Source organism: Chanodichthys erythropterus, chromosome 14 (genome assembly GCF_024489055.1).
Source record: "Chanodichthys erythropterus isolate Z2021 chromosome 14, ASM2448905v1, whole genome shotgun sequence".
In the NCBI taxonomy this organism is placed as follows: Eukaryota; Metazoa; Chordata; class Actinopteri; order Cypriniformes; family Xenocyprididae; genus Chanodichthys; species Chanodichthys erythropterus.
The window spans coordinates 5,915,365-5,942,148 of record NC_090234.1 but is presented as its reverse complement, the minus strand read 5'-3'; the positions used below and the strand labels follow the sequence as shown (position 1 = coordinate 5,942,148).

The window sequence follows — 26,784 nt, the reverse complement described above, 5'->3', positions numbered from 1 at the left end:
TGTACAGCATTTTCAATGAGCTGGTCACTAGTTGAGCCACTCTCTTCACACAAATAATACTTTTAACACTTTCCACATCATATTATATTTTTACAGTATTATTATATTTTTATATATATATATATATATATATATATATATATATATATATATATATATAATATATAAAATTTTTTTTTTTTTTTTTTTTTTTTTTTTTTTACAGTAAAGAAGTTATAAAAGGCACTGAAGTGTTTTTGTGTTTGTGCCTCCTCACAAACCACCCTTTCTTTTAAGAGTCGTGATCCTGTTCCGCACATAATTTTTCACACCAGTCCATGTTCGCTGCTTCAAACCTTCTGGCTCTGCGTGAATGCATCTTTCACAGTCTTGCTTACCAGGAAATTTGCATGTCTTGATGAACTCCATCATGTGTCTCTCTACTGCTTTTACCTCATTGTCCTCCCATTTCTTTTTTGGAGCATTTGAAGAACCTATGGAATAATTAAAAATGTAATTCTCATAACAACTAAATCAGTGAGTATGACCAAATCATACATATGTCCTAATGTGTAGATTTTTCTGAATTTTGAAAAGCCTTTGGATGGCTATTGCTGCTTGGAGCTAATTTATGGTTATTTGATGATTATTGTGTGTGTAGTTTAGAGATTTTTCTTACCTTGATCCTCTTGTGAAACAGATTGATCAGATTGAACAGGTGGATCAGTCTCTGCTGGTGCTGTTGTCTGAGATACGTCACTGTAATCCTCCTCATCACTTGACATGGAATCACCTTGAGCCTCAAGTTGCTCTAAACAATTGATAAAAAAAATCAACAGTTTATTGATTATACTTAGCATCTGTAACATATGATAATGTACAGTTTTTGCAAATATATACAGCACAGACACACACAGACCATTCAAGTATACTCATACCATTTGGGTCAATTTCAATGTTGTCAAGTTTCTTTCCTTTGAAGTCAGACAGTGTTCCTTTCTCCATGGCCATTAGGACTTTACTCATTTTTGCCAACTGCAGTGTCCCCTCTGGTAACCGGTAATACGGTGACGGTGATGAGGTCATCACAGAGGTGGACACAGCACAGGGTGGTGATGAAGAGGATGCATCAGTTGTGGACGTGACTAAGGATGACTGTAACAGTTTGAAAATATAATTTGAATAAAAACAAGGTCTACAAGCAAAAGAACTAAGGAAACTATTAATTAATATTAAAATAATTAGCTGTTAATGGACTGAGGTGTTGATCACAGAGTATTGTGATGATGTTGACATATTACTCACCAAACAATCTTTTTGTGATAGCTGTTTAGCAATCGTATTGCATTCATTTTCAATTTCTGCCCTGTTAAAACATTCATAGCAATCTTCATGATGTTTTCTTAATTTTGCCAGTCTTGATTGAAACCGCTTCTGTGGATATATAAAGAAGTATTTAGCATAAAGGGTTAGTTCACCCAAAAATGAAAATATTGTCAATAATTACTCACCCTCATGTCGTTCCACACCTGTAAGACCTTTGTTCATCTTCAGAACACAAATTAAGATATTTTAGATTAAATCCGATGGCTCAGTGAGGCCTCTATTCAAAGCAATAACATTTCCTCTTTCAAGATCCATTAATGTACTAAAAAACATATTTATATCAGTTCATGTGAGTTCAGTAGTTCTACTTTAATATTATAAAGCAACGAGAATACTTTTTGTGCGCCAAACAAACAAAATAACGACTTCGACAATATAGTGATGGGCCGATTTCAAAACACTGCTTCGGAGCTTCACAAATCAAATCAGTGACTCGGCTCTCCTATCAAACGGCTAAACTGTTGAAATCATATGACTTTGGCGCTCCGAGTCACTGATTCAATAGGTTGTTTGCAATCACGTGGTTCTGGTGAAGCGCAAAATTCCGGTGGAGGGCAAGCAGTGAAAATTAGAATGGAAAAGATGGAGAAAAGTCCTTTCTGTGCTGGTTTAGAAAGGTTTAAACAGAAAATCACAACATATGTTGGCGATCCTTGTGTTATGAAGAGGAGAGACTTTTCCACTGAATTGAAAGACTTGATTGCCATCGAGGAGGCAGATATAGAGAATGTGAAGCTGCCGTCACGCCGCGTTCAGTTCTAGTCTGGTTTGTTTATATCGCGCTGCCTTTCTGCTAGTGAAGTCAAGTGCAGTATTTTAATTTTTGATTGTGAAAAATGTCGCCATTGTTGGTCATTTATGCTGAATCGAGAATTGTAATAGGAACTCACAGTATCGTTCGGGGAAAAAAAAATGGACGGTAATACAATTTTCACCTTGGTTGAGAAGGTGAGGAAAGACGACTTTTAGCAAATGTAATAATGTCACTAAATAAACCCACTGCCTTTCACTTAAAAAAAAACAAAAAAAACAAACATACTTTTGAGTTTTGTATTTGGTTTTTGTGCAATAATTAATTAACATTATGTTTGCGAGTATGATCACTCGCTTGTGAATGATTGTAACTTGCACACAGCCACTTCAAAACTGTTCACAAGCTTCTATGGGTTTGATTTTGGTCATTTGTTGAAATAAATACAAAAATACAGCGTGTCGGTGTCCATCCCTGATCGTGACCCTCCGATTCTCCTTATGGGGAAAGTGAATATTTACAAAAATAACATTAAAACTAGTTACATTTACACGCTTCCAACAAAGAAATGCATCATCTTCTGTCAGCTTGTTAAATATTTATTTTATTTGGACATTTTCTACCATACGACGGCTGAAAGCAGCAGCGCGTGACACTATTCTCGTGGTAACCAGATCAACATTGTAAACAATTCTACAAAACTGAAGGGAAAACACCCAATTATAATTAAATAGGATAAAATATCTTCTCCTCCCTGCAAACGATACCATGTAGAATGTTAATATTTAACCGAGTCAAAAACAAAAGGTAAGTATCCATATTAATTTCAGTATCAGCAGATGCAAAACGCTATAAAAAGGCGACAACTTTTAACGTTAAAAAATGAAAAGTTATAAAAAACGGTATAAGTTATGTAAACGATATAAACACCTTCTGGGTTCTCGATTTTAACGATTTGAGCAACTATAAACAATGCAAAACCTTTTGAGTTTTTGATAGGATTCCTATATAGAAACATCACTCCCTGCCCTCCAGACTCATTCGCGCTGCTGCTGTGACGTCATGTGCAAACAACCCATTCATAAAGCTCCAAAGCAGTGTTTTGAAATCGGCCCATCACTATATTGTTGAAAAGTCGTTATTTTGTTTTTTTGGTGCACAAAAATATTCTCGTCACTTTATAATATTAGGGTTGAATCACTGTACTCACATGAACTGATTTAAATTTGTTTTTAGTACCTTTATGGTTCTTGAGAGAGGAAATGTCATTGCTTTGAATAGAGGCCTCACTGAGCCATCAGATTTAATTAAAAAGATCTTAATTTGTGTTCTGAAGATGAATGAAGGTCTTACAGGTGTGGAACGGCATGAGGGTGAGTAATTAATGACATTATTTGAACTAACCTTTTAAACAAACATAAAATGTACATTAACAATATTGAAAATAAAATTGTGACAATAACTAGGTAACTAGCAGAGGTGGGTAGTAAGGCGCTACATTTACATTCCATAACTTTTGGTGCTTGAGCGGTTAATAAACAGAACTGCATGTGTCTAAAGAACACTGTAGCTGGAGCTACTTCTCTCTGTTTATGTCTATGACGAGTCACACAGATACTGTGCTTCTCCGCAGTGGTTCCTTCCAGACCGGGAAGGAACCAATTTAACTTTTTACAATTCTGACAGAATATTATTTTGTACCATTTGGAGCGTTTACACAAAGTGTGCTGGATGAAGTGGACACGCACCTACAATCAACTAAAAACAAACCTTCTAATGCATCCTACGGTCTGCCAGCGATAAAGATCTTTTCTAGTTGAACACCTGTGCACCAGCTGTTAGTAGTTGCCTGTGTTGAATAGGGTGTTCAGTATTTTGGGGGCGGAGCAATGAAGGGAGGGGTGTGGTTGTTTGGGTGTCGATTTCAAATATCAACAGTTTTTCCCAGAAATCATCTAATAGTTGCTGCATTATGAGATAGTTACCGTTTTTCTTGATGTTCTTGCTTTGCCTGACTGCTTATGTGGACCACTGCTGTTCACCTCGTCCAATCCAGGTGAAGAAACAGGAGCAGCACAATGAGGCTGGATGCCAGAAAAGGAACCAGTGAATATAAAAATCAGAAATGTTTGTATAGAACAGAAAAACTAGTAATTACTCTAGCTGTCCTACAGTAACTTTATCTATCACTCCTTTCCTTCTGTTAACACCCAGACACACTACTCACAAAAGAGTCAATAATATAGAATAACGATACAGATGTTTTAAAGTGGACTTACCGATCTCTGCGGACCCAAACTGATGGATGGCTTTTTATCAGAGGATTCAGTTGATGCTTGATTCAAAGGCTTGAGAAATATGAGACCACAATCACATGGTAACTAATCAGATAGTAAAAGATTATCCTGAATTACTGATCAATCTTTCTATCATTTTCTTGATAGTACCTTGACTCGCCATGGCCAGTCTGAGTCTCCGTGATTGAAAGTGATTTCTTCCCCTGGTAGAATGTCTCGCACAGCAAAGAGACACAGGTGAGGTTTCCTGCTCACTTCAAGGGTTCTCATTTTGCAAGTAGGATTTCTGTGTTCGTCATTTACAAGTCTTCCCAAGGAACCGTCTTCTTTAGATGCATCTATGCTATAAAGACATAAAATTATTACTCAATACTTGTAATCTTATATATGCTAGACATGTAGAGTTATTTTTAAGTGGAAACCCACCGCTCTGCATAAGTTGTATGTCTCGTTTTTAATCTACCCGATTCAGACCATCAGCTGATCATCAGGACACAGCTCTATGAACTCAACCGAGTGTGTCAGGTTAAGGAGACAAACAGAATCTGCAGAGAGGAGGGTCTGAGAACCACGGATCTATCGGACAGTGTATGGCAACATCCTCTCAGCAGACAAATGCATCTAACATTCACCATTTTGTTCTCTTTTGGGAATACGGTTAAAAACGAATATTGATGACTCAAAGAAACTGCACTCAGCACCCTTCAAGTCAGTTCATGGTTGATTTTAAGTATTAAGGGTGTGTTCACACTTGGTATGTTTGTTTAGATTAAAACGAACCCTGGTGCCATTGCTCTTTTATGGCACTTTCTCACTGTGCGGTACGACTCAACTCGGCTCGGTTTGTTCTTCCACTGCAGTTAGTACCGCTTCAAAGTGATTGGGATTATAGTCTGATCATTACAGTTGTGCTGCCACCTCGTCTACTGACCACGATAGAGGCATTTCTTTTTCAAGTTGCATGTGATGGTCATTTAAAACAAGTCAATTAAAAAACACGAGACAGCAAACCCGCTAGAATTAAATCTTGCAGGTTTGCGATACAATATAGTGCCTCTACTACATCAATCCAACAGGTCTGTACTCACCACCAATTTCTGCCACACCACTGAAACTCAAACAGGAACGCGTTCTCGGCCTCAGTGTAGTGTTCAGCTCGGTCAAGACTCTCTTCTGAACTCAGAAGTTCACCTCTGTATTCAAGAGCAAAATCACCTCTGAAAAAAGCTCTAGTGGTGAAAACTCCACGCCCTGAAGAGGAGAAATGCATTAGATTCAGCAGTTTATTAAAAGTCAACTATCATTTTGATCATTACTTAAAGTTCTCTGCCATATGATGTACATTATATGTAAAAGGGAAATTACTGAATGAAAATAGTCAATAGCCAGGCAAATTTCTAAGTATGCTGTGCTTTTTATACATTACATTATACTTTAAAGTCTTAAAATTATATAGTTAAAATTTTTATACTCTTTCATACATAAGCAATATTATCTTGGCTTTATATAGTTTAGAATAGAGTGCTGCAGCGATGACGTATTTTTGCAGGTGATCCGGTAGTTCACACACCCCTGGTTCCCTCAACTAAAACCCTATATGTTGTTTTAACTGGCTTTTGTATTGCTGCAGAAACTAAGCTTAAGTTTGCCTATTAATACACCACAGTTGCAAAACTTCATCGTCCTCATGATTAAGCTTCAAGAAATCATCTAGAACATGTTTTTGTTATATTATTTTTAAAAGAAAATTCTGTGTTTAACATGCATCGCTTCTGGATAGTTTGTCTTTGTGGTGTATGGATGTTTATGGATGGTTTTTGGCTTTAGATAAAGAGTTTTTTTGTTGTTGTTGATAAATGTGCCTCCAGGAACTATAAAACTTTAAAAATCCATCTCCCTGTGTAATAAGTATAATGTTTTGCATTCTTATAATGTATGTTTGAATGGTTGTGTACAGTGTACATCCCTAAATCTACCTCTAAACACAACGAGGCTGTGAAAGTGACTAGTGAGTAGATGACTTTATCTGTTCAGGTGACGATTTTTAATGTCCCAGACAAACCTCTGTCTCCCATTTAGACACTTGTTAGCAACTGCCTTTAAAGTAAAAGCTTTTTTTTTTTTTTAAATCACAAGAGGGTATTACTGATTTATATTGTGTCTTAGAAAAAAAAAGTGAAAAAGCAGCCCTTACTTCAGGAATTAAACAAAAACCAAAAAATAAAAAAAAAAATTAAAAAAAACATTGATCATGTACATGATCATGCACAACGATATACTGATAGCTGCAAAAAAAATAATCACCTTATTGAAGGTCTAACGGGTATGGAACGGCATGAGGGTGAGTAATAAATGACATTATTTGAACTAACCCTATTATAAAAATGATCCATTGTCCTGGTTTACATACAAACCAATAACCACCTAAAAGTTCAGTTCACCCAAAAATGAAATTCTGTCATTAATTACTCTCCCTCATGTCGTTTCACACCCGTAAGACCTTCATTCATCTTCAGAACACAAATTAAGATATTTTTGATCAAATTCAATGGCTCAGTGAGGCCTGCATTGAGAGCAAAATCATTTCCTTTTCAGTGTTCAGAAAGCTACTAAAGACATATTTAAAACAGATCATGTGACTACAGCAGTTCAATACTTTTTGTGTGCCCAAAATCACCCATCACTAGATATTATTGAATAAAGTGGTTATTTTGTTTTTCTGTGCACAAAAAAATATTCTCATCACTTCATAACATTAAGGTTGAACCACTGTAGTCACATGACTGTTTTAAATATGTCTTTAGTAGCTTTAGAGGTCTAACCGAGCCATCAGATTTTATCAAAAATATCTTAATTTGTGTTCTGAAGATGAATGAAGGTCTTACAGGTGTGGAACAACATGAGGGTGAGTAATTAATGACAGAAACTTCAATTTTGAGTGAACTAACCCTTTAAACTACAAGACTTTATTTGTAAAGCAGGTTATTCTGCATTAATGACATCAAGACCAAACCATTCGTGTATCTGGTTAGTCATAAATACTTGCCTTTATATTTGCTGATGAACTGCTCTTGAAGCCCAGGCTTATCAGCTCTACGGGTCATGTGATCCTCTGCATCCTGCAGAGGTGTTTTACGCCTTTTGCTTTTCAGCATTATTTCTGGAAAAAAAGAAATAAAAAGAAATATAAGGTGAATGGATTAAATAAGCATTTTAAAAATCTTTTTGATCTTACTGGAATTGTTCACCCAAAAATGTACATAATTATTGTACTAATCCTGTACTAAAATTGTACAAACCTGTGTTGTGTTTTTCTGTGGAACACTAAAGTTTATTTTTAAATGTAATACAGAGCCCTATGCAATGACAGCACATGTGACCAGTCTGAAACAGGCATTTAGATTAAAAAAAACAGCAATATCATTGATGCCAAAAACCATTGTGACCAGATGATTGATGTCAATCCATATTCATATTAATTTAAAAGCTACAGATTTTCAGTCAGTAACCTGATAGATTCATATGGACTATTTTGTCTGCTTTGGAGCTTGACACCCAGAATAAAAAATACAATAAAGTGTCTATGTACTGTCATTGTGCAAAAAAGCTCTGTGAAGATAAATAAAAAAACATGGATACTTTTGTGTTCCACTAAAAAAAAAAAAGTGTAAATAATGTATTACATAAAATTAAAAATGACATCAAATAATAAAAAATGAAAATTAATTATTTCAAATTACAATACATACTGTTGACATTTTACAAAAAATGAGAAAACAGGCTACCACTGATTAAATTGTAGAATCTAAAGAGATATTATATGAAATATAACAAAATTATATTTGCTGATCAATGCCTACAAATAAGCAATAAACTGTTTTTTTCCTTATTGCAAAAAAAAAATCAAATGAGAATCAAACTCAAATACAATCGAGAAATAAAACATTAACAGAAAATAATTTAACCACTAAAGTAAACATACATCTTACTAACTTTCATATTTCACAGTGTATTTTAGTTATCATGCATTTTCGGGACAACACTTGATCTCACCTCTCCAGCGTCCATTGATGGGGGTTGTCGTCTTTTTCGCGTCAAGCAATGCCATGTGATTGCATTTCCCGGGAAAACACATCCACAGCTGACGTGCGTGCATGACGTAGTTACGTATTTGGATTTCACGTTGAAATTGTGACTACATTTATTTGACCTAATAAATATTTTGGCAAACACCTAGATCTTTGTTTGATTTATTCACAGTACTGGTTCTTCAAACTTAAATAAAAAAATAAAAAATAAAATAAAAACGGAGGCGTACGTCTTTCTAATGGACAGAGCACATGATCACTTTTAAACGATCTCTTTGGAACACATATCTTAATTTTTACTAATTCTGTTTAATCAAATGTTTGAGTTAAAATCAGGGAGATGTGTGGATTATTTCGAGGCTCTAAAATAAACTTTAACGTGCACTTTATTAACAGCATTTTCTTTCAATTTTTTTTTTTTAATTTATGGTATTTTATATTAAATATAAAGGAAGGAAAAGCTGCTAGATCTTGTAAAAGTGCTTTAAAAACGCATATCCACGACAGATTATTGCATCATTTGAGCAGCACTCGTGATCTCTCCTCAGAGCTCATCTCACTCTGCACTCAAGCTGCTGCGCTGCTGCTGTGGGGGATGGGCGGGAGGCGCGCGCGCGATCAGAAGCCGGTGGGGGAAGGGCGGCGAGTCACTCAGTGTCAGACTGTCTGCAGCTCTCAGCTAGGGCTAGGGTTAGGGTTAGGGTTAGTGTTAGGGGAGCAGGGGTTTCACATCCAGTGCCTTTTAAAATCAAAGTATGAACAAAATAAATCTGTAAACAAACATGTAAACGTCCCAGCTTGAGTCATGATTCTTTTAAACACTTTTTATACTAAACACTGTAACTGCTCTCTCTCTAAATATAAAACAATGTTTGCTGTAACTGCTCTCCTATTATATATTCTCATTCATATGCATCCTTAAGATGTAAACCAGTATGTGCATTTCTTAAAACAGTTCATACAAATAACAGCACACAATGGATTACATGCAATAGCTTGTAACCAGCTCATAATCCTTATATCAGTGTCATCAAAATGACAAGTCCTTGTATCATTGTTCACAAAGACACTCTGACAGTATTTTCAGAAGTAATATGGATACGATTTTGATGTCAGTGATTGAAAATACACAAGACTGCACTTTATCTGTATGGCGTACATTTCAACAGTATGAACACGTCTCTCTAGACTGGATGAGACAGGATTCAGATATACTTTCTGGTGGTCTGTCAAAAAATTACAGTAGCTACAATGTCATGTGATATAATGACAGCCAGTGGCACAGATCCTCACCAAACCATCCATTCCAGCGTGATGAATATGATCCTCAACTGGATGGAACTGGAATAAATACTTTGACTGTTGCGATCATCCCAATCGGACTTATGATAGCTGCCTGAATTATGCTCTGTTCACTGTTGGACAGAGGAGAACTGATAACAAAGAAATGTTTCAAGGGTACCCCAAACAAGTGACGAACCTGGCTGGAACATGCTTGTTCAATGAACACTTGTCAGTGGTGTTGTCGATTACCTGAAAGTTTTCATCATCATTGTATGTGTGTTGTCTGCAGCAAGTTTCTGTATTTGGGTGAATATTTGCAGCAAGTGTGTTGTCAAACTGATCAAGATGTTTTGTTCATTTTTTCTGTTTGCATGTGTTTTCTTCAGTTGTGCGCGGTGATCTCTCTCAGCCACCGTAATATTTACTGTATAATGTAAAATGCAAGTAGACTGCAGTAACATAGCATTACATCAGTCTACAGTTTATGTAGTGAACAGTACATAGTGAACATTATCTGATTTCACACCTGTTCTGTCTACAAACACATCTCCCATCATTCGGCTCTTTTGACCCGTCTCGGCCTTAAGGTCATGACTGAGAGCATGATCTACAACAGTGGCTCTTATTTCCATCAGAAACATCTCAGTCTTGGCCTCTTCTTCCTCTTCCTCTGTTCTCCTCCGTACCCTTCCACCACACATCCTTACTCCTTCTTCTGTCTGTTGACTCTGTTTGTGTCCTTGTTGTTCATTCATGTTCAGAGTGTGTAACATTGTGTTGTGCTCTGTCTGTGCCTCCCAAATGAGATGGCATCTGAGATATTTTAGAGAACTGTTGAACATTGCTTGAATTACATTCCCCTTCATTATTGAAATTCAAAATTCATCCCTGAAATTTAATAATTCAGGACAAAAAAAGTCTAAAAGAAATGTATAGAAAATATGCTTGACAGTTTATGACTAGTTCAACCATTTTGCATTTAATGGCTTATGAAAATAAAAACTATTCGACACCTAGTATATTTTGATGAACATGACATAAGCAAGTGATAATGTAGGAAACATCTGACACTTGTACATCAAATGCATGAATGTACCAAAGCATTTGCAATTTGTTCAGGAGAATGAGAAACTGCATTTATGATGTGAACAAGAGACTATAATGTGGATGTTGAACAAGTAAGAATTTTAGTTGTGATTGGAGAAATGCACCAAAGTGAGAGAAACTGTTATATATAATATAATATAAAATATAAAATTATGATATTATATATAATATTAATTATTATAAATATCAAATATAAATATAAATTATTATATTATATATAAAATATAAAGAGAATGTTTGCTGTAACTGCTCCTATCTATATAATATTATATTTTTTTCACATATCTTTATTTATTATGTGAACAAGAGACTATAATGTGGATGTTGAACAAGTAAGAATTTTAGTTAACTGTTAACTGCTCCTATCTATATAATATTATAATATATTTTTTTCACATATCTTCATTTATGATGTGAACAAGAGACTATAATGTGGATGTTGAACAAGTAAGAATTTTAGTTGTGATTGGAGAAATGCACCAAAGTGAGAGAAACTGTTATATATAATATAATATAAAATATAAAATTATTATATTATATATAATATTAATTATTATAAATATCATATATAAATATAAATTATTATATTATATATAAAATATAAAGAGAATGTTTGCTGTAACTGCTCCTATCTATATAATATTATAATATATTTTTTTCACATATCTTTATTATTTATTTTTTATGTTACTATTTGTGTACTGTACTTGTCTCTTGTCTCTGATACTAATGGAGGAACAGCAGAACGCAAAGTAGGAGAAAACACTTAAAGCAAATAAAATCACTCATAAAAGCAAGCGATTTTGAAGGTTTTCAAATCTTTTTGTTGCTTGTGTATTTTATTAAATAAACTCATATGTATAAATCATCATACTTGACGGATTAAAACAGTTGTCCCTCCGCTTTTGGGAGGAAATATGTATGTTTCATATTCACATGACGTAATGTCTGTCATCCCCGCCTCAAACTCGTTCGTACATTAATAAACTGTAGTTACAGTACGCGGATATAGTCTCCGTTAGGCGGGGGCGGGGCAGCGCGATCTTTACACACACATTGATGCGAGAGCAAAACTCCGAGGATTAAAAGTTAATAATACATGCCAATATAAAGCATGAGAGCTCCTGCAAATGAGTCTATTTTTATTTAAACACAAATTATTGTGAATATTTCTCAAATTAAATGTGGATTATATGTCAATTCATTCATATTCATGATAGTTTTTGCCTCCGCCATCTTTATTGGTGACGTGTTGGTCTCTGATTGGTCAGATCACCAGTCCCGCGCTCGTAGTATCTTCCTGCGCTCTGATTGGTCAGAATCCCAAAAGTGTGTATCTTTCCGGAAGTGCAGTTCTCCTAGAGGGCGCTGTGTTATACACACTTTAGTGGGGGGGCATACACACTTTAAGTACACAAATCACATAAAAGTGAATTTTTGGGACAAATGAGATTTTAAGCCAGGAAACCATTTTAGAGCATGCTGAATGCCACTATATGGTCAAACAAATGAGGACATACAAAATGTCCCAAGTTTTTTTGGTGGTCCCCAGTTTACTGGTGTGTATCCTGGTGAATGTACCCAAAAGTGACATAAGTAGGTACACACACACACACACACACACACACACACACACACACCTATACTGGTACGGGTGGTTTATAAGGACTTTTTTTCCAAATAAGTTCCATTGTGGTTTATGGGGACCCACCTTTCCCATTGTCATAGAAATTAATAAGAAACATTAAACTGCTCCTTATGGCATGGGGTAAAACGCTGACTGCTCAGAATTTAATTCTAGTGAAGCAGTTTGGAAATATGAAGACCTGACATTCTACAGCACTGTGAGGACGGGGCGGGAGTGGGCGTGTCCTGATTTAATTATGACTTATGAGGACTACCCTGGTTTATCTGGACAGTCACCTACAGTGCATCATTAAACATGAGCATCATACTTGTTTAACTTTACCCTTGAGTGTACCACATCACTTAAGTACGTTCCAATACCAGTAAACAGAAAAACAAAATAAGAAAACAAAACAAAGCAAGAAATTATCAGCAATTGCTTAACCTGGCTTAATCTTATTAAATATTTAAAAAAATAACCCTGAGTTTGTAATGTGAGCTTTAACAGGTGTGATGTGAGGGAAGAGCAAAGAGAGAAGAGGGGAAGTGAAATATGAAAGTAAATTAACTATAAAAATTAAGAAATAAAAAAAAAGGATAGTTTACTAGTTAACCGTCACTGACTAGAGCAGTCACTTCCCAGTGAGAGCACACATTTATGCATACATTTTTTTTCAAAAATGTAGATTAAATATGTTACTGAACAGTTTGAGATGATGGTTTTATTGTAAGATACATAAGTAGTTTTCATAATTGAACCTTGAATGTCAATGTCTTAATTTATTCATTAGATTTTAAGTAGTTTTGTATAAAAATTGTTTTGAATAAAGCAGAATATAGGCATTTGATGGTGTTTCATGTTATTGTGAAAAGAGAGTTATAATTGTTAAAGAATTGATTAGTATCTAAATGAAAATTGTTGACCAATTGGGTTTAACTGGACATTGTTTACATACACACACACACACAACCATAACTAACCCTTCATTATGAGGACAGTTTGGGTTAAACTGGACATCACTCACAAACACACACAACCATAACTAACCCTTCATTATGAGGACAATCTGGGTTTAACTGGACATTGTTTACATACACACACAACCATAACTAACCCTTCATTATGAGGACAGTTTGGGTTAAACTGGACATCACACACAAACACACACAACCATAACTAACCCTTCATTATGAGGACAATCTGGGTTTAACTGGACATTGTTTACATACACACACAACCATAACTAACCCTTCATTATGAGGACAGTTTGGGTTTAACTGGACTTCACACACAAACACACACAACCATAACTAACCCTTCATTATGAGGACAGTTTGGGTTTAACTGGACTTCACACACAAACACACACAACCATAACTAACCCTTCATTATGAGGACAGTTTGGGTTTAACTGGACTTCACACACAAACACACACAACCATAACTAACCCTTCATTATGAGGACAATCTGGGTTTAACTGGACATTGTTTACATACACACACAACCATAACTAACCCTTCATTATGAGGACAGTTTGGGTTTAACTGGACTTCACACACAAACACACACAACCATAACTAACCCTTCATTATGAGGACAATCTGGGTTTAACTGGACATTGTTTACATACACACACAACCATAACTAACCCTTCATTATGAGGACAGTTTGGGTTTAACTGGACTTCACACACAAACACACACAACCATAACTAACCCTTCATTATGAGGACAATCTGGGTTTAACTGGACATTGTTTACATACACACACAACCATAACTAACCCTTCATTATGAGGACAGTTTGGGTTTAACTGGACTTCACACACAAACACACACAACCATAACTAACCCTTCATTATGAGGACAATCTGGGTTTAACTGGACATCACTCCATTTACTCCATACATAGCAGGAGTACTAGTATTAGTTAACCATACTAAATCAAATCAGCTCTTCTACATTGAAGAGTGAATTCACAAATTATTGTGCATCTTTTTGCTGCCACTGAACCTGCAAAATTAATATGCATACTTAAGGAAATAGTGCTACAATGTGCTGTTGCTACAGTATGTCAGCCAACAAGCATACATGTGGTGCAATACACAGGTTAAATTAACCTGGTTGAAGAAAATTTAGTGATCAAAGATCAGCAAGTTTTACACTTCAGACTTAAGACTAGTTAAAGGTCAATAAGATGAAGCAATAAAACTCAAAAGAAACTGAAAAGGCAATTAATAAAAATTAACAAATGGTAAAAAAGGCTCAACAACTAAGATATAAAATAAGTATGTTTATGGGACCAAAGTGCAACAGGGTATGGGCCACAAAATTCACTCAGCAACACAGTGCCAGTGGAAAAAACAAATTATACTGCCTTCCAATAAAAATGCAATAATTTGTACATTTCTATAAAAACAATGTTTTAACAAAAGTAAATAAAAGGATGTCTTCAGCACAAAATATAGACCTGATTCAGACTCTTCTGCTTATAAATTCAGTGGTCCAACAACATTTTAGACAATTTTGCAGAACAAAAGCCACACACATTAATGTAAGGCCAAAATGATCTCTCTAGGAACTCTCTAAGAACTTTTTTTTTCAACATCATACCTCGGTTCCTCACGAAGCCCCTTATATTTTGGACTGTTCTTTCTCTCAGAGCAGGGTCCTCTGCAGTCTTGCACTGCTCACAATCGGTTTTTGTTGCAAGGTGTCCCTTTGAAATATGGAATAATGTTTCATGACAGCATTCACTTCATTTGGGCTCCATGGCCTTTTCAGTGTTCCTCGATTTGGTCTCTGCAAAACAAATAAAAATATACATATATACATATACAGTATGTAAATACAGTCAAACCAAAAATTATTCAGACTCTAGATATTCGGTTGTTAAGTCTGACGTCACACAGCAGCGCTTCCGGGTCCTAACGCTCTATTTCATACCATAAGAAAACAACAAATGGTGCTAATATACACACACGATGTGTTGTAATACTAAAAAAAATATATAATCATAACCTTTATCTCCGTACCAAAATTCTAGATGGCCAGACAATGATTCATCTTTTATAAATATTTAAAATATTAATGTCTGTGATGCTGTGAGCACGGAGACTGTTGTGTAGACTGTAAGTATTTAAAATGTTTTAACTTTTTAAAATGATTGATGTTTAATATGAATAAATAGCGCTCAAAAACGGCCGCCGATGGCATTCTCAAGTGAAACGAGTCAAGGATTGGACCCGGAAACGGCGTTCCTTACGTCACGACTTAACAAGCGGATAACTTTTGATATATTTTTACTAGTGGGTGCAGGACACTATAGTTCATTTATGTAAATGAAGATAGCTAAAGTAAACTGTGACATATTATACCAAAATATTCTTCATACAGTGGACTACCAGTAAAATTGATAAAAATTTGGAACCAAAAATTATTCAGACACTTTGACCTGACCATGTTTTGCTTAAGTGTTATTAGGGCTTGACGATTACGGCCTAAAATCAAAACCTTCATTAATTGAACATTTTACCTCGATTACGATTAATGAATGATTATTTTGTTTCTGGGGTTTTTTTCCCCCTCATAGTTCACTGACAAGGTTTGTACTGTAAATATGATTATACATTTGTACATTTCTTACAGATTTCTGCTCGTTGTAAATCATAAAGATAAATTAGCACAGTACCAGTATACGTGTGATTAATTGTACTGTCTCTATTAATTGTGAAGTTGTAGGTTGTAAATAGTTCCTTCAAAAGTAGAAAAATATATGCTATAATAAGTTTTGAATTTCTAAGCTACTTTTGTGATAAATCACAGGACAGCGCTGACAACTAGTTTCTGCGTTCCTCTCTGTGCGCGATCTTCACAGCTACTGTTTGTATGAATGTTCGTGCCACAATGCAGCTGCGTGAGCATGTTAGCTTGATATAATACACATCCGATCATCTAATCGCTTAAATGTCCAAACCATAAAACAACTACAACTGACAAAGTTTAGTGAAGATGCAAGGCTCACCACTCGCATAATAATTTGGAACGCAGTGTAGCGATGGCGCGCAAGTGACATATCAGTAAGATTTCAGTACAATAAACATTCAGATTTTAGTTTTTCTAAGAAAATGTTTGTTTGTTTATTTATCCATGTCTTTTTAGATAACTGGTATCAATCTCAGACAAAATAATTTGCCAGATCTATGAAAACCCTACTTAGAGGTTGTAAGTCACAGTTCTCATGCAATATGGGAGGAAGAAAGATCTTTCTGAAGATGAAAAGCATGAAATGGTCCAATGTTGTGCAAAAGGCATGAAAACATTGGACCACTGGACCATTTCATGCTTTTCTTCTTCAGAAAGATCTTTCTTCCTCCCATATTGCATGAGAACTGTGACTTGCTTAATAATGTGGAACAACCTCTAAGTAGGGTTTCCATAGATCTGGCAAATTATTTTGTCTGACATTGATACCAGTTATCTAAAAAGATATGGATAAATAAACAAACAAACATTTTCTTAGAAAAACTAAAATCTGAATGTTTATTCTGCTGAAATCTAACTGATATGTCACTTGCATAATGATTTGGAACGCGGTGTATGTGTTGAACCGGTGTTCACCTCCGTGTTTTGCTTTTATGCCACTGACTGGTAGGGGCAGAGTCACATGGCTACACACGCGGTAGTGTGTTTTTAAGGGGGAAGTATTAACAGGATTAAAAAAAACAAAATAACCGACATGGGAAAATTACGTCGGTTAGAGGTTCTGAATTTCAGTTTTGATTACTTTTCGATTAATCATCCAGCCCTACATGACAGCATTAATTAAAGTTTCTTATGGGTCAAGATCAAGTTTTCTGTTTCAAGCCACTCCCATAATATGTCACCAATCAAAATAATGCACGGCTCAGATTAACTGTACAGCATGTGTGTAAGACTCCAATAAAAGTAATTATTATCACAAATAAATCTCAATGAGAAAAACTGGTTGTGTCAATAGTATTATAGACTACACAATATTATTATATTATTTTCAAATAAGTTATTAATTTAGTTCCTGGTTCAGTTCAGAACTCTTTAAATAAAATAGCATTGGATGGAACAGATTTTAAGTATCTGTGCCGCTTAAAAAGATGCAATCTAATCCTGTTTACAAGACATAAGCCTGCTCCCGAGCAGGCTTATGCTTACGGACCTGTTGCTATGACAGCAACTCCAGAATAAGTGTCGAAGAACCGAACAATCCAAGATTGTGCCAAATCGTCATCGATCAAATCCAGCTAATTGAGTTAGCACCATAAAGTATAGGCAAACAAACAAATAAATAAAAAATATATAGTTATTTACCAGTATCCTTTTTTAATCAAGCTGTTTTTGGAACGATAATAGAGGAGGACTGTCCTTACATTTCAGGACAGAGTCATGCCCATCCCCCAATACACAAGTGTGTCAGTGTCAAAGAGAAGTGACACTGTCTTTACAGGTCATCTGAAATCAGAGCAATTGTATGCTGTTTTGTATGCTGTTAGAAAGTGTGCATATTGTGTCTTAACCTTATCCACACTAAAATAAAGCTGACACATACCCAAAGCAACATATCTTTTCATCAAACCCTAACCCTAACACGGCGGTCCCCATAGAGGAGGACTGTCCTTACATTTCAGGTCAGAGTCATGCCCATCCCCCAATACACAAGTGATGAAAATGAGTGAACAGAGAAAGGCACATTTTACTCAAAGTTGAGACGTCACAACAACGTCTTTAAGACAACGGTCCACATAAAACAGCCTAGTATGATGCCCAACTGTCCTCCACTTAACACTGTCAGTGTCAAAGAGAAGTAAACAATTAAGGAACATACGATCACTTACTTTCTCACTCACTGATGAAGAAGGATTCACACGGCATTCAGTCACAGTCACTGATGTCTCGTCACCCAATTCCTGTAATTGTAAAAGTTATAAAGTCGAATATCGAGCTTCCGCCAGACCGCCTTCCGTATTCAACGTACGCAGAAAGTGTAATTGACGCGATGCCAGTTTACACTTTCTTCATAACTTGTACATGGAAGATGGTCTAGCGGAAGTTCGATATTTGACTTCATAACTTGTTAAATATGGATATTTATTTTATGCAAAACGCATTGTTTTGATTCAGAAGGCTTTTATTAACACTCCGGATCGGTGTGGAGCATATATTAATGATGGATAAATGTGGATGAAAGCACTTTGTTCAGTTCATAGTCACTGAACCCTATCACTGCCATTATAAAGCTAGGATGTGTCAGGGAAGTTATTAATATTTCTGCTATTATGTTCATCAGAAAGTCATATACACCTAGGATGGCTTGAGGGTAAGTAAAGCTTGGGGTAATTTTAATTTCAAAGTGACGTAATCCTTGAACATTGTCAAAGAGAAGTAAACAATTGAGGAACATACGATCACTTACTTTCTCACTCACTGATGAGGAAGGATTCACACGGCATTCAGTCACAGTCACTGATGTCTCGTCACACAATTCCTGTAATTGTGAGAAAGACAGGTACAAAACTGAGGCAAGGATGTTTGCCAGATAGTATCAACCAAAGTCTAAGTATCTACTGTCACTTTAATGGCTGTCGTGCACAAAGCAGACGTAAAACATGTATACATGAGGATCCTGTCTATACAGTAATACAATTTATATTATAAAGGTCAATGTACCATTTCATCTCCAGTCAAAGCTGAATCTCCTTTCTTCGCAACGGTCTTTGACTTGTCTTTACAGGTCATCTGAAATCAGAGCAATTGTATACCATTATCATAAAATGTTTCAGTTCTGATGCATAACATTTAACAAATGAATATGAATGTAGATGTTATTCGTTGTTTTCTTCCAAAAAAAGTCCCTTAAAAGGCAAATTTTATACAAGAAAATCTCTCCAAACGCAAAACCCTCACCGCTAACTCAGGACAGGGTGAATTTTAGCAACTAAAAAGGGCCTGTTCACACCAAGGACAATAACTATAAAGTTATAGTTAAAAAAAATCTTTCAATATTTAAGAGTAGCAGCATCTCCATAAGAGCTTAAACAATAACTGTACAGTGAAACAATATTGTTAGAATCACTTTCAAAAAGATATCCAGATTAAACGCTAAAAACATTGACAGCCAATCAGAATTAATTCTGCTATACCAAGCTCGAGTATTTAAGCAGCAGACAAGCATGTGCTTACAGTAAACAGAAAGATACCTTCTGCTGGTGTGGATGCTAATGTAGTTATCATTGTTGGTGTAAACGGACCTTAACTGTTTACTTCTTTTTGACTGAAAGACACTGCAGTTGTTGCTGTATTGAAAGCATGTCCTGACTGAAAAGTGTGCATATTGGGTTTAAACCTTATCCACAATAAAATAAAGCTGACACATACCCAAAGCAACATATCTTTTCATCAAACCCTAACCCTAACCCTAACACAACGGTCCCCATAGGGGAGGACTGTCCTTACATTTCAGGTCAGAGTCATGCCCATCCCCCAATACACAAGTGATGAAAATGAGTAAATAGAGAAAATCACATTTTACTCAAAGTTGAGACATCACAACAACGTCTTTAAGACAACGGTCCACATAAAACAGCCTAGTATGATGCCCAACTGTCCTCCACTTAACACTGTCAGCGTCAAAGAGAAGTAAACAATTAAGGAACATACGATCACTTACTTTCTCACTCACTGATGAGGAAGGATTCACACGGCATTCAGTCACAGTCACTGATGTCTCGTCACACAATTCCTGTAATTGTGAGAAAGACAGGTACAAAACTGAGGCAAGGATGTTTGCCAGATAGTATTAACCAAAGTCTAAGTATCTACTGTCACTTTAATGGCTGTCGTGCACAAAGCAGACGTAAAACATGTATACATGAGGATCTTGTCTATAAAGTAATACAATTTACATTATAAAGGTCAATGTCTGACACATACCCAAAGCAACATATCTTTTCATCAAACCCTAACCCTAACACGACGGTCCCCATAGAGGAGGACTGTCCTTACATTTCAGGTCAGAGTCATGCCCATCCCCCAATACACAAGTGATGAAAATGAGTAAACAGAGAAAGGCACATTTTACTCAAAGTTGAGACGTCACAACAACGTCTTTAAGACAACGGTCCACATAAAACAGCCTAGTATGATGCCCAACTGTCCTACACTTAAAGATTAGATTAACTTTGAAATGAAAATTAGCCAAACCTTTACTCACCCTCAAGCCATCCTAGGTGTACACTGTAATCCCTGAAGTTGATTTAACCCAAACTAATTAAATAAACTAAACATAAACTTTTTAATTTTCTCTTCATTACACAATTGTTTTGGGTTTTGTGCACGATTTGCATGTATTCTCTCATTCTACTGGAATGTTTTAGTTCAATCAACTTAACTGTGCTAATTCAAGTCTGTTGTCAATGGCAACGAACAGGAATGCAACACAAGGAAGAATTTCATTGGGCAGTTTGAAATGACGCCAAGCTGGAATGTAGCGTGTGTTTCTGTCAACGTTTGCTGGTAAGTTGAAGAACTTTTAGTTTTTACTCTGAAACAAGCTCTTATTAATTCGTTTCAGAATGTAAATGAGATACATATCAATATTGATCTCAAGGGACAGCAGTTAGCTAGTTTGGCTGCATTAACTTACATGCTAGTTAAGTCTTCCGCCACGGTCTCTTCACAGATCGCATTATTTGTAACTTAATCAGTGGAAATCATCGCTTGCCATTATGGTAAAGTTAAGATTATAGTGAATGCCCGAATGTGTTATATCAAGTGTTCATCTCTTTTTAATAATTAATGCATTCTTGTTATTTGTCGATATTTGTAAGCACAATGTTCGTATTAAACGTGAATGACACTGCACTGATGATGTCAGCCTGCTCTTGGCAGGTCAAGCACCAACAGGCAAAACACCACAGCTGCGTTTTGCAAAATTATCGTGAATCCAAAATCATGATCGTATACAAAGCTAAGTTATCTACAAAATAAATGCAACATTGTGCTCACCTGTGTGCTGTTAGCCAAGCTAGCTATCTGTGTTTAAGTTTCAGTAGGATTTCATCCTGTGATATGCTTTTTTTTGTGTTAAATATAGTTTACATTGTCTGCTGGTAAAAATTAATGAAATAATGTGGATTTTTTGTCACTCAGCAGATTCCAAGCAGATCCAATCAAAGCTAAGATGCTTCAGTCTTGACCAGCTCTGTCAGGTAAAGTGAAATGCCTATGTTCATATTTTGTGTGTTTATTCATACACATGAAAAATAGATATTCAAATTCGACATTTGTTCAGTTTTGACAATTTCCTTACATTAACAAACTTTGTTCTTCTGCTTTAGGTGTACCAGCAGGCTGGTTGGGAAGAAGAGAGTGATTTGAGAGATTTTGTGCAACAGACAAAGGTGTGTAAATTAAGCTGAAGTGTCAGCATCATTTTGAAATTATGCATGTGAATATTCTGAGTAATCTCTTTATTCATGTTTAGGCTTCTGATGATGAGGACAGCATACAGCCTAGAAAGTGAAGATATGACACAGCATCCACTGCCCTTCTACCTCCATCCATCTACTGTCGGAATCATCTTGGAGCAGAATTTTGTGATGGTTTCTTGTTATTCTCTAGAAACTGAATTTAAATAAATTGTGGATTCAAATAAATCACTGTTTGGTGTATTCTTTGTTCTTGTTTATAGTGGAGTTAACTTAAAAAGTAAGAATTCTTCAAAATAACTGAAATTAAAAAGCTATATTAAAATTAAAGTCTTAAAATGAATGCAATAAAATGTGTGCAATTTAATATTTTAAGTGACCTAAATCAATAAATTTGAGCTATTTAAACAGATATTAGTTAAATGAACTAAAACTTTTTATTGCAATACTATTGTAATGTTAAGTACATTGGGTCTCATTCATGAAACACGAGCAGAACGAATTTTTGTGTAAATCGTGTGTAAAGTGGTTCTGGCGTAAATTTTCGGATTCATTAAAATGTTCGTATTTTCCAAATGTTAGTTGGTACGAAAGAAATCTACACCTGCTCCCAGTCACGCGTAAATAGTGCGTTTAACATCTGAATGTTTTGCTCATTAATAAGGCTGCATTTTAATTAACCTTAATAAAAGTACATATTTACATAGCATTTTGAAAAAAAATATATCTAGTAATTACATACATTTTTTCTTTTTACTTTTTTGTGAGAGCCAATAATAGCATCTGCAAACGGAGCACTTTAATCAAATAATTAATTGATTTCAATAAGGCTAGGCAAACTAATGGCCCCTTAATTGTTATGGAAATTGTTTCCTATAAAATGGCCAAAATCCTTAATTTGGTGTCATAATATGATGCCCGTCAGTCGGATTTAATGGGCGGGATTTATGGTAATTGAGAATGAGCGTGCACGCGCGTCCCATTTATGACTGAATGGAATTCATTAACTCACACACACATTTCACTATCACTTCTGACGTTTACGAAGTATTTGTGAATCAGGAGAAGAGTTTTCGGGAAGGTCTCTTTACGCGCAAATCACTCACATATTTACTCGTATATTTACGAATGTTTCATGAATGAAACCCATTAAACGTAAAATGTCTTGTTTGTTCAACAAGAGAAAATCAATTTTTTAGGGCAACGAGTTTCCATAAATTTTTTAGGTTCAATCAACTTGTACGGGCTTCCAGTGTATATGGCTTTCTTGTTTCTGACAAAGACAATCAGAAACAAGAGAAATATTACTAAATATCCTGACACATCTGAGCTTTATAATGGCAGTGATAGGGTTCAATGAGTATGAACTGAACAAAGTGCTTCCATCCACATCCATCCATCATAAACCTGTACTCCACACGGCTCCAGAGTGTTATTAAAGGCCTTCTAAAGCGAAGTGATGCATTTGTGTAAAAAGACATCCATATTTAAACAAGTTATAAAGTCGAATATCGAGCTTCCGCCAGACCGCCTTCCGTATTCAATGTACGCAGAAAGTGTAATTGACGCGATGCCAGTTTACACTTTCTTCATAACTTGTACATGGAAGGTGGTCTAGCGGAAGTTCGATATTTGACTTCATAACTTGTTAAATATGGATATTTATTTTATGCAAAATGCATTGTTTTGATTCAGAAGGCTTTTATTAACACTCCGGATCGGTGTGGAGCATATATTCATGATGGATGGATGTGGATGAAAGCACTTTGTTCAGTTCATAGTCACTGAACCCTATCACTGCCATTATAAAGCTTGGATGTGTCAGGGTATTTATTAATATTTCTGCTATTATGTTCATCAGAAAGTCATATACACCTAGGATGTCTTGAGGGTGAGTAAAGCTTTGGGTAATTTTAATTTCAAAGTGACGTAATCCTTGAACATTGTCAAAGAGAAGTAAACAATTAAGGAACATACGATCACTTACTTTCTCACTCACTGATGAGGAAGGATTCACACTGCATTCAGTCACAGTCACTGATGTCTCGTCACACAATTCCTGTAATTGTGAGAAAGACAGGTACAAAACTGAGGCAAGGATGTTTGCCAGATTGGCACTACAACCAATACTAGTATCAACCAAAGTCTAAGTGTCTACTGTCACTTTAATGGCTGTCGTGCACAAAGCAGACGTAAAACATGTATACATGAGGATCTTGTCTATACAGTAATACAATTTACATTATAAAGGTCAATGTCTGACACATACCCAAAGCAACATATCTTTTCATCAAACCCTAACCCTAACACGACGGTCCCCATAGAGGAGGACTGTCCTTACATTTCAGGTCAGAGTCATGCCCATCCCCCAATACACAAGTGATGAAAATGAGTAAACAGAGAAAGGCACATTTTACTCAAAGTTGAGACGTCACAACAACGTCTTTAAGACAACGGTCCACATAAAACAGCCTAGTATGATGCCCAACTGTCCTCCACTTAACACTGTCAGTGTCAAAGAGAAGTAAACAATTAAGGAACATACGATCACTTACTTTCTCACTCACTGATGAGGAAGGATTCACACGGCATTCAGTCACAGTCACTGATGGCTCGTCACACAATTCCTGTAATTGTGAGAAAGACAGGTACAAAACTGAGGCAAGGATGTTTGCCAGATAGTATTAACCAAAGTCTAAGTATCTACTGTCACTTTAATGGCTGTCGTGCACAAAGCAGCCATGCAGAATCTTTTTTTTTTTAACAAATTCATGAAATGCAGAACAGAGTGAAACATGGTTGACTTTCAAATAAATAAAGTCTTCAAGAAACTCACCCTTAAACGCCAAGGCCACGAGGAATCCCCATAGTTGTATGTGACCTCCTCATCTGGAAAGATATCTCTTATACTAAATAGGCACAGGTGTGGTCTTCCATCAACAATTATTGTCTTGACTTTGCAATTTGGATTTCTGTGATCATCATTCAGCAGTCGCCCAAGTGAACAGTCCACTTTAGTAGCATCTATGCTGTGAGAAAAATAATGCAGTAAGAAACTTAAAACATTCCTAACTGAACAATATATATTTTTGGGGTTAGGGTAACCTTGGCCTATTTAACCTATATTAAAAAATACACATTGTGACAGTTAACTTCCCTTCCTGAGAATTTAAAAGGTGAGATGATAGGCTAAATATATAACCCCACTTAGGAATCAGCCTGCTAAACAATAACCATGTTATTGATTATCACTAACTTATAAGTTCCTATTGTTATAAGAACCCTAGCAAAGCTGCTACAGTAATAATAATAGAAACAATAATATTAATCATAATTATCGTTGAAAAAAATGACCAGCTTACCAATTACGTGTTCCATTCCATGTGAAGTCAAACAAGTAGTTGCCTTCAACATCTTCAACATGTTTACTTTGAGAGAGAATCCCACAGTCTTCAACAACAAAGGTGGATGATTCAATGTGCTCAAGAGCAAACACACCTCTCCCTAAAAGGACAAATAATAATAAAAATAATAATAATAATAATAAAACATGAACCCAAGTGCACCTATTTATTACACAACTAACCATCTTATCTTTTTAAAGGGTTAAATCCTGTAAAACTTTGTAATGTAATATGAGGTGCAGCAAGTGACAAAATATTTCAAGCATTGGTTACCAATGAAATACTAGTTGAGTTTGGTTACCCTATTCTCTGTAACCTATACAGAATTTCAAGTATTAATTTTGAAATAAAAAATATAATTTTATAAGTTTTTTTTGTTTCTTCAACCTTTATGTAAATAATAGGCTGACCCTAGGGCAAAATGTGTGACCATGTTCAGACTGCCAGCAATACAGTGCACTTCTCATTGTCACCTCTGAAGGATGTGAGGGAATGCAAGGAAAGGAAATAAGATCAGAGGATCCAAAGGATAGCTTATTTGTTTACTGAAATATTCTTGATCATTTCAAAACAACATCAGCTGCACTCAAGTGATCTGCCTTTGGGTTGTTAAAGGATTAGTTCACCCAAAAATGAAAAGTCTGTCATCTTTGTTTTGCTGAACACAAAGATATTTTGAAGAATGTAACCACAGACTTTCGGGGCACCACTTCTATATGAAAAATACTATGGAAGTCAATAGTGCCCCAAAACTGTGTGGTTACATTCTTCCAAATATCTTCCTTTATGTCCAGCAGAACAAAGAAATAGACCCTCTTTATTTTTTTCCTCTTTTTGAAAGCTGTGAAAACACCTTTGGGGAGTTTTTCTTTTGCTATTTGAGCAAATGGAAACACAAAAATGCCGTGGATATTCCGTATCATAGCAACAAAGCGTCTCAACGGAAAAAAACGCATTTTAAGCAGAGCGCCTAGCATTTTCAGCTAGCTAAAAACGCTCTGGTGGACACACGGCCTAAGCGTATTCGCCTAGAGGTAAGACTCGCTGATACTAGACTCTATTTCTGATAACACAGTAGCCTATATGTAGTGTTGTAGGTAGCAGTAAAACTGCAAACTTAGCAAAGTAACGTTAGATAGACAATTACATATAAGTTGCATATAAGTTGACTGTTATCAAAGTAAAGCCACTGTTCTGTAAAACTGAGTTTATTTATCTATTTATGCTAACGTTACCACAAAAGCCTGTTGCTGTATTGGTTGAGATGACTGCAGAGACCGATAAATTTGCGAGATGAACCACTGATGTAGTGCAGACTATAACAAAATAATGTTAATTATTACTGTAAGCTTAAAAATATAATTGACACCCACTTTTGATTAAATCTTTGATCTATGTCCG

General features: G+C 35.7%; 1 protein-coding gene and 1 long non-coding RNA gene across 2 annotated transcripts; both read right to left on the bottom strand.

Moving 5' to 3' along the window:
• Positions 1–252: 252 nt before the first annotated feature.
• On the bottom strand, positions 253–7,937 carry LOC137036186 (uncharacterized). The gene is made up of 9 exons (XM_067410223.1): positions 7,460–7,937; positions 5,502–5,664; positions 4,564–4,756; positions 4,396–4,464; positions 4,102–4,200; positions 1,285–1,413; positions 918–1,134; positions 659–790; positions 253–473 (listed from the first exon to the last, which is right to left on the bottom strand). The coding sequence occupies exons 1-9, from the start codon at positions 7,566–7,568 to the stop codon at positions 253–255; spliced, it is 1,332 nt and encodes a 443-aa protein (XP_067266324.1). The 5' UTR covers positions 7,569–7,937.
• Positions 7,938–19,245: 11,308 nt separating this feature from the next.
• LOC137035397 (uncharacterized) lies at positions 19,246–24,612 on the bottom strand. The gene is made up of 3 exons (XR_010897075.1): positions 24,535–24,612; positions 23,967–24,038; positions 19,246–19,289 (listed from the first exon to the last, which is right to left on the bottom strand). It is a non-coding gene; the product is annotated as an uncharacterized lncRNA (long non-coding RNA).
• Positions 24,613–26,784: the final 2,172 nt, after the last annotated feature.

Excerpts from the sequence above, each read along its gene's own strand:
- LOC137036186 (XM_067410223.1), bottom strand. The coding sequence starts at position 7,568 with ATGCTGAAAAGCAAAAGGCGTAAAACACCTCTGCAGGATGCAGAGGAT. Across the intron at positions 5,665-7,459 it reads GTTCATCAGCAAATATAAAG|GGCGTGGAGTTTTCACCACT; the intron begins GCAAGTATTTAT and ends TCTCCTCTTCAG. Across the intron at positions 1,414-4,101 it reads CAAGAACATCAAGAAAAACG|AAGCGGTTTCAATCAAGACT; the intron begins GTAACTATCTCA and ends ATATATCCACAG.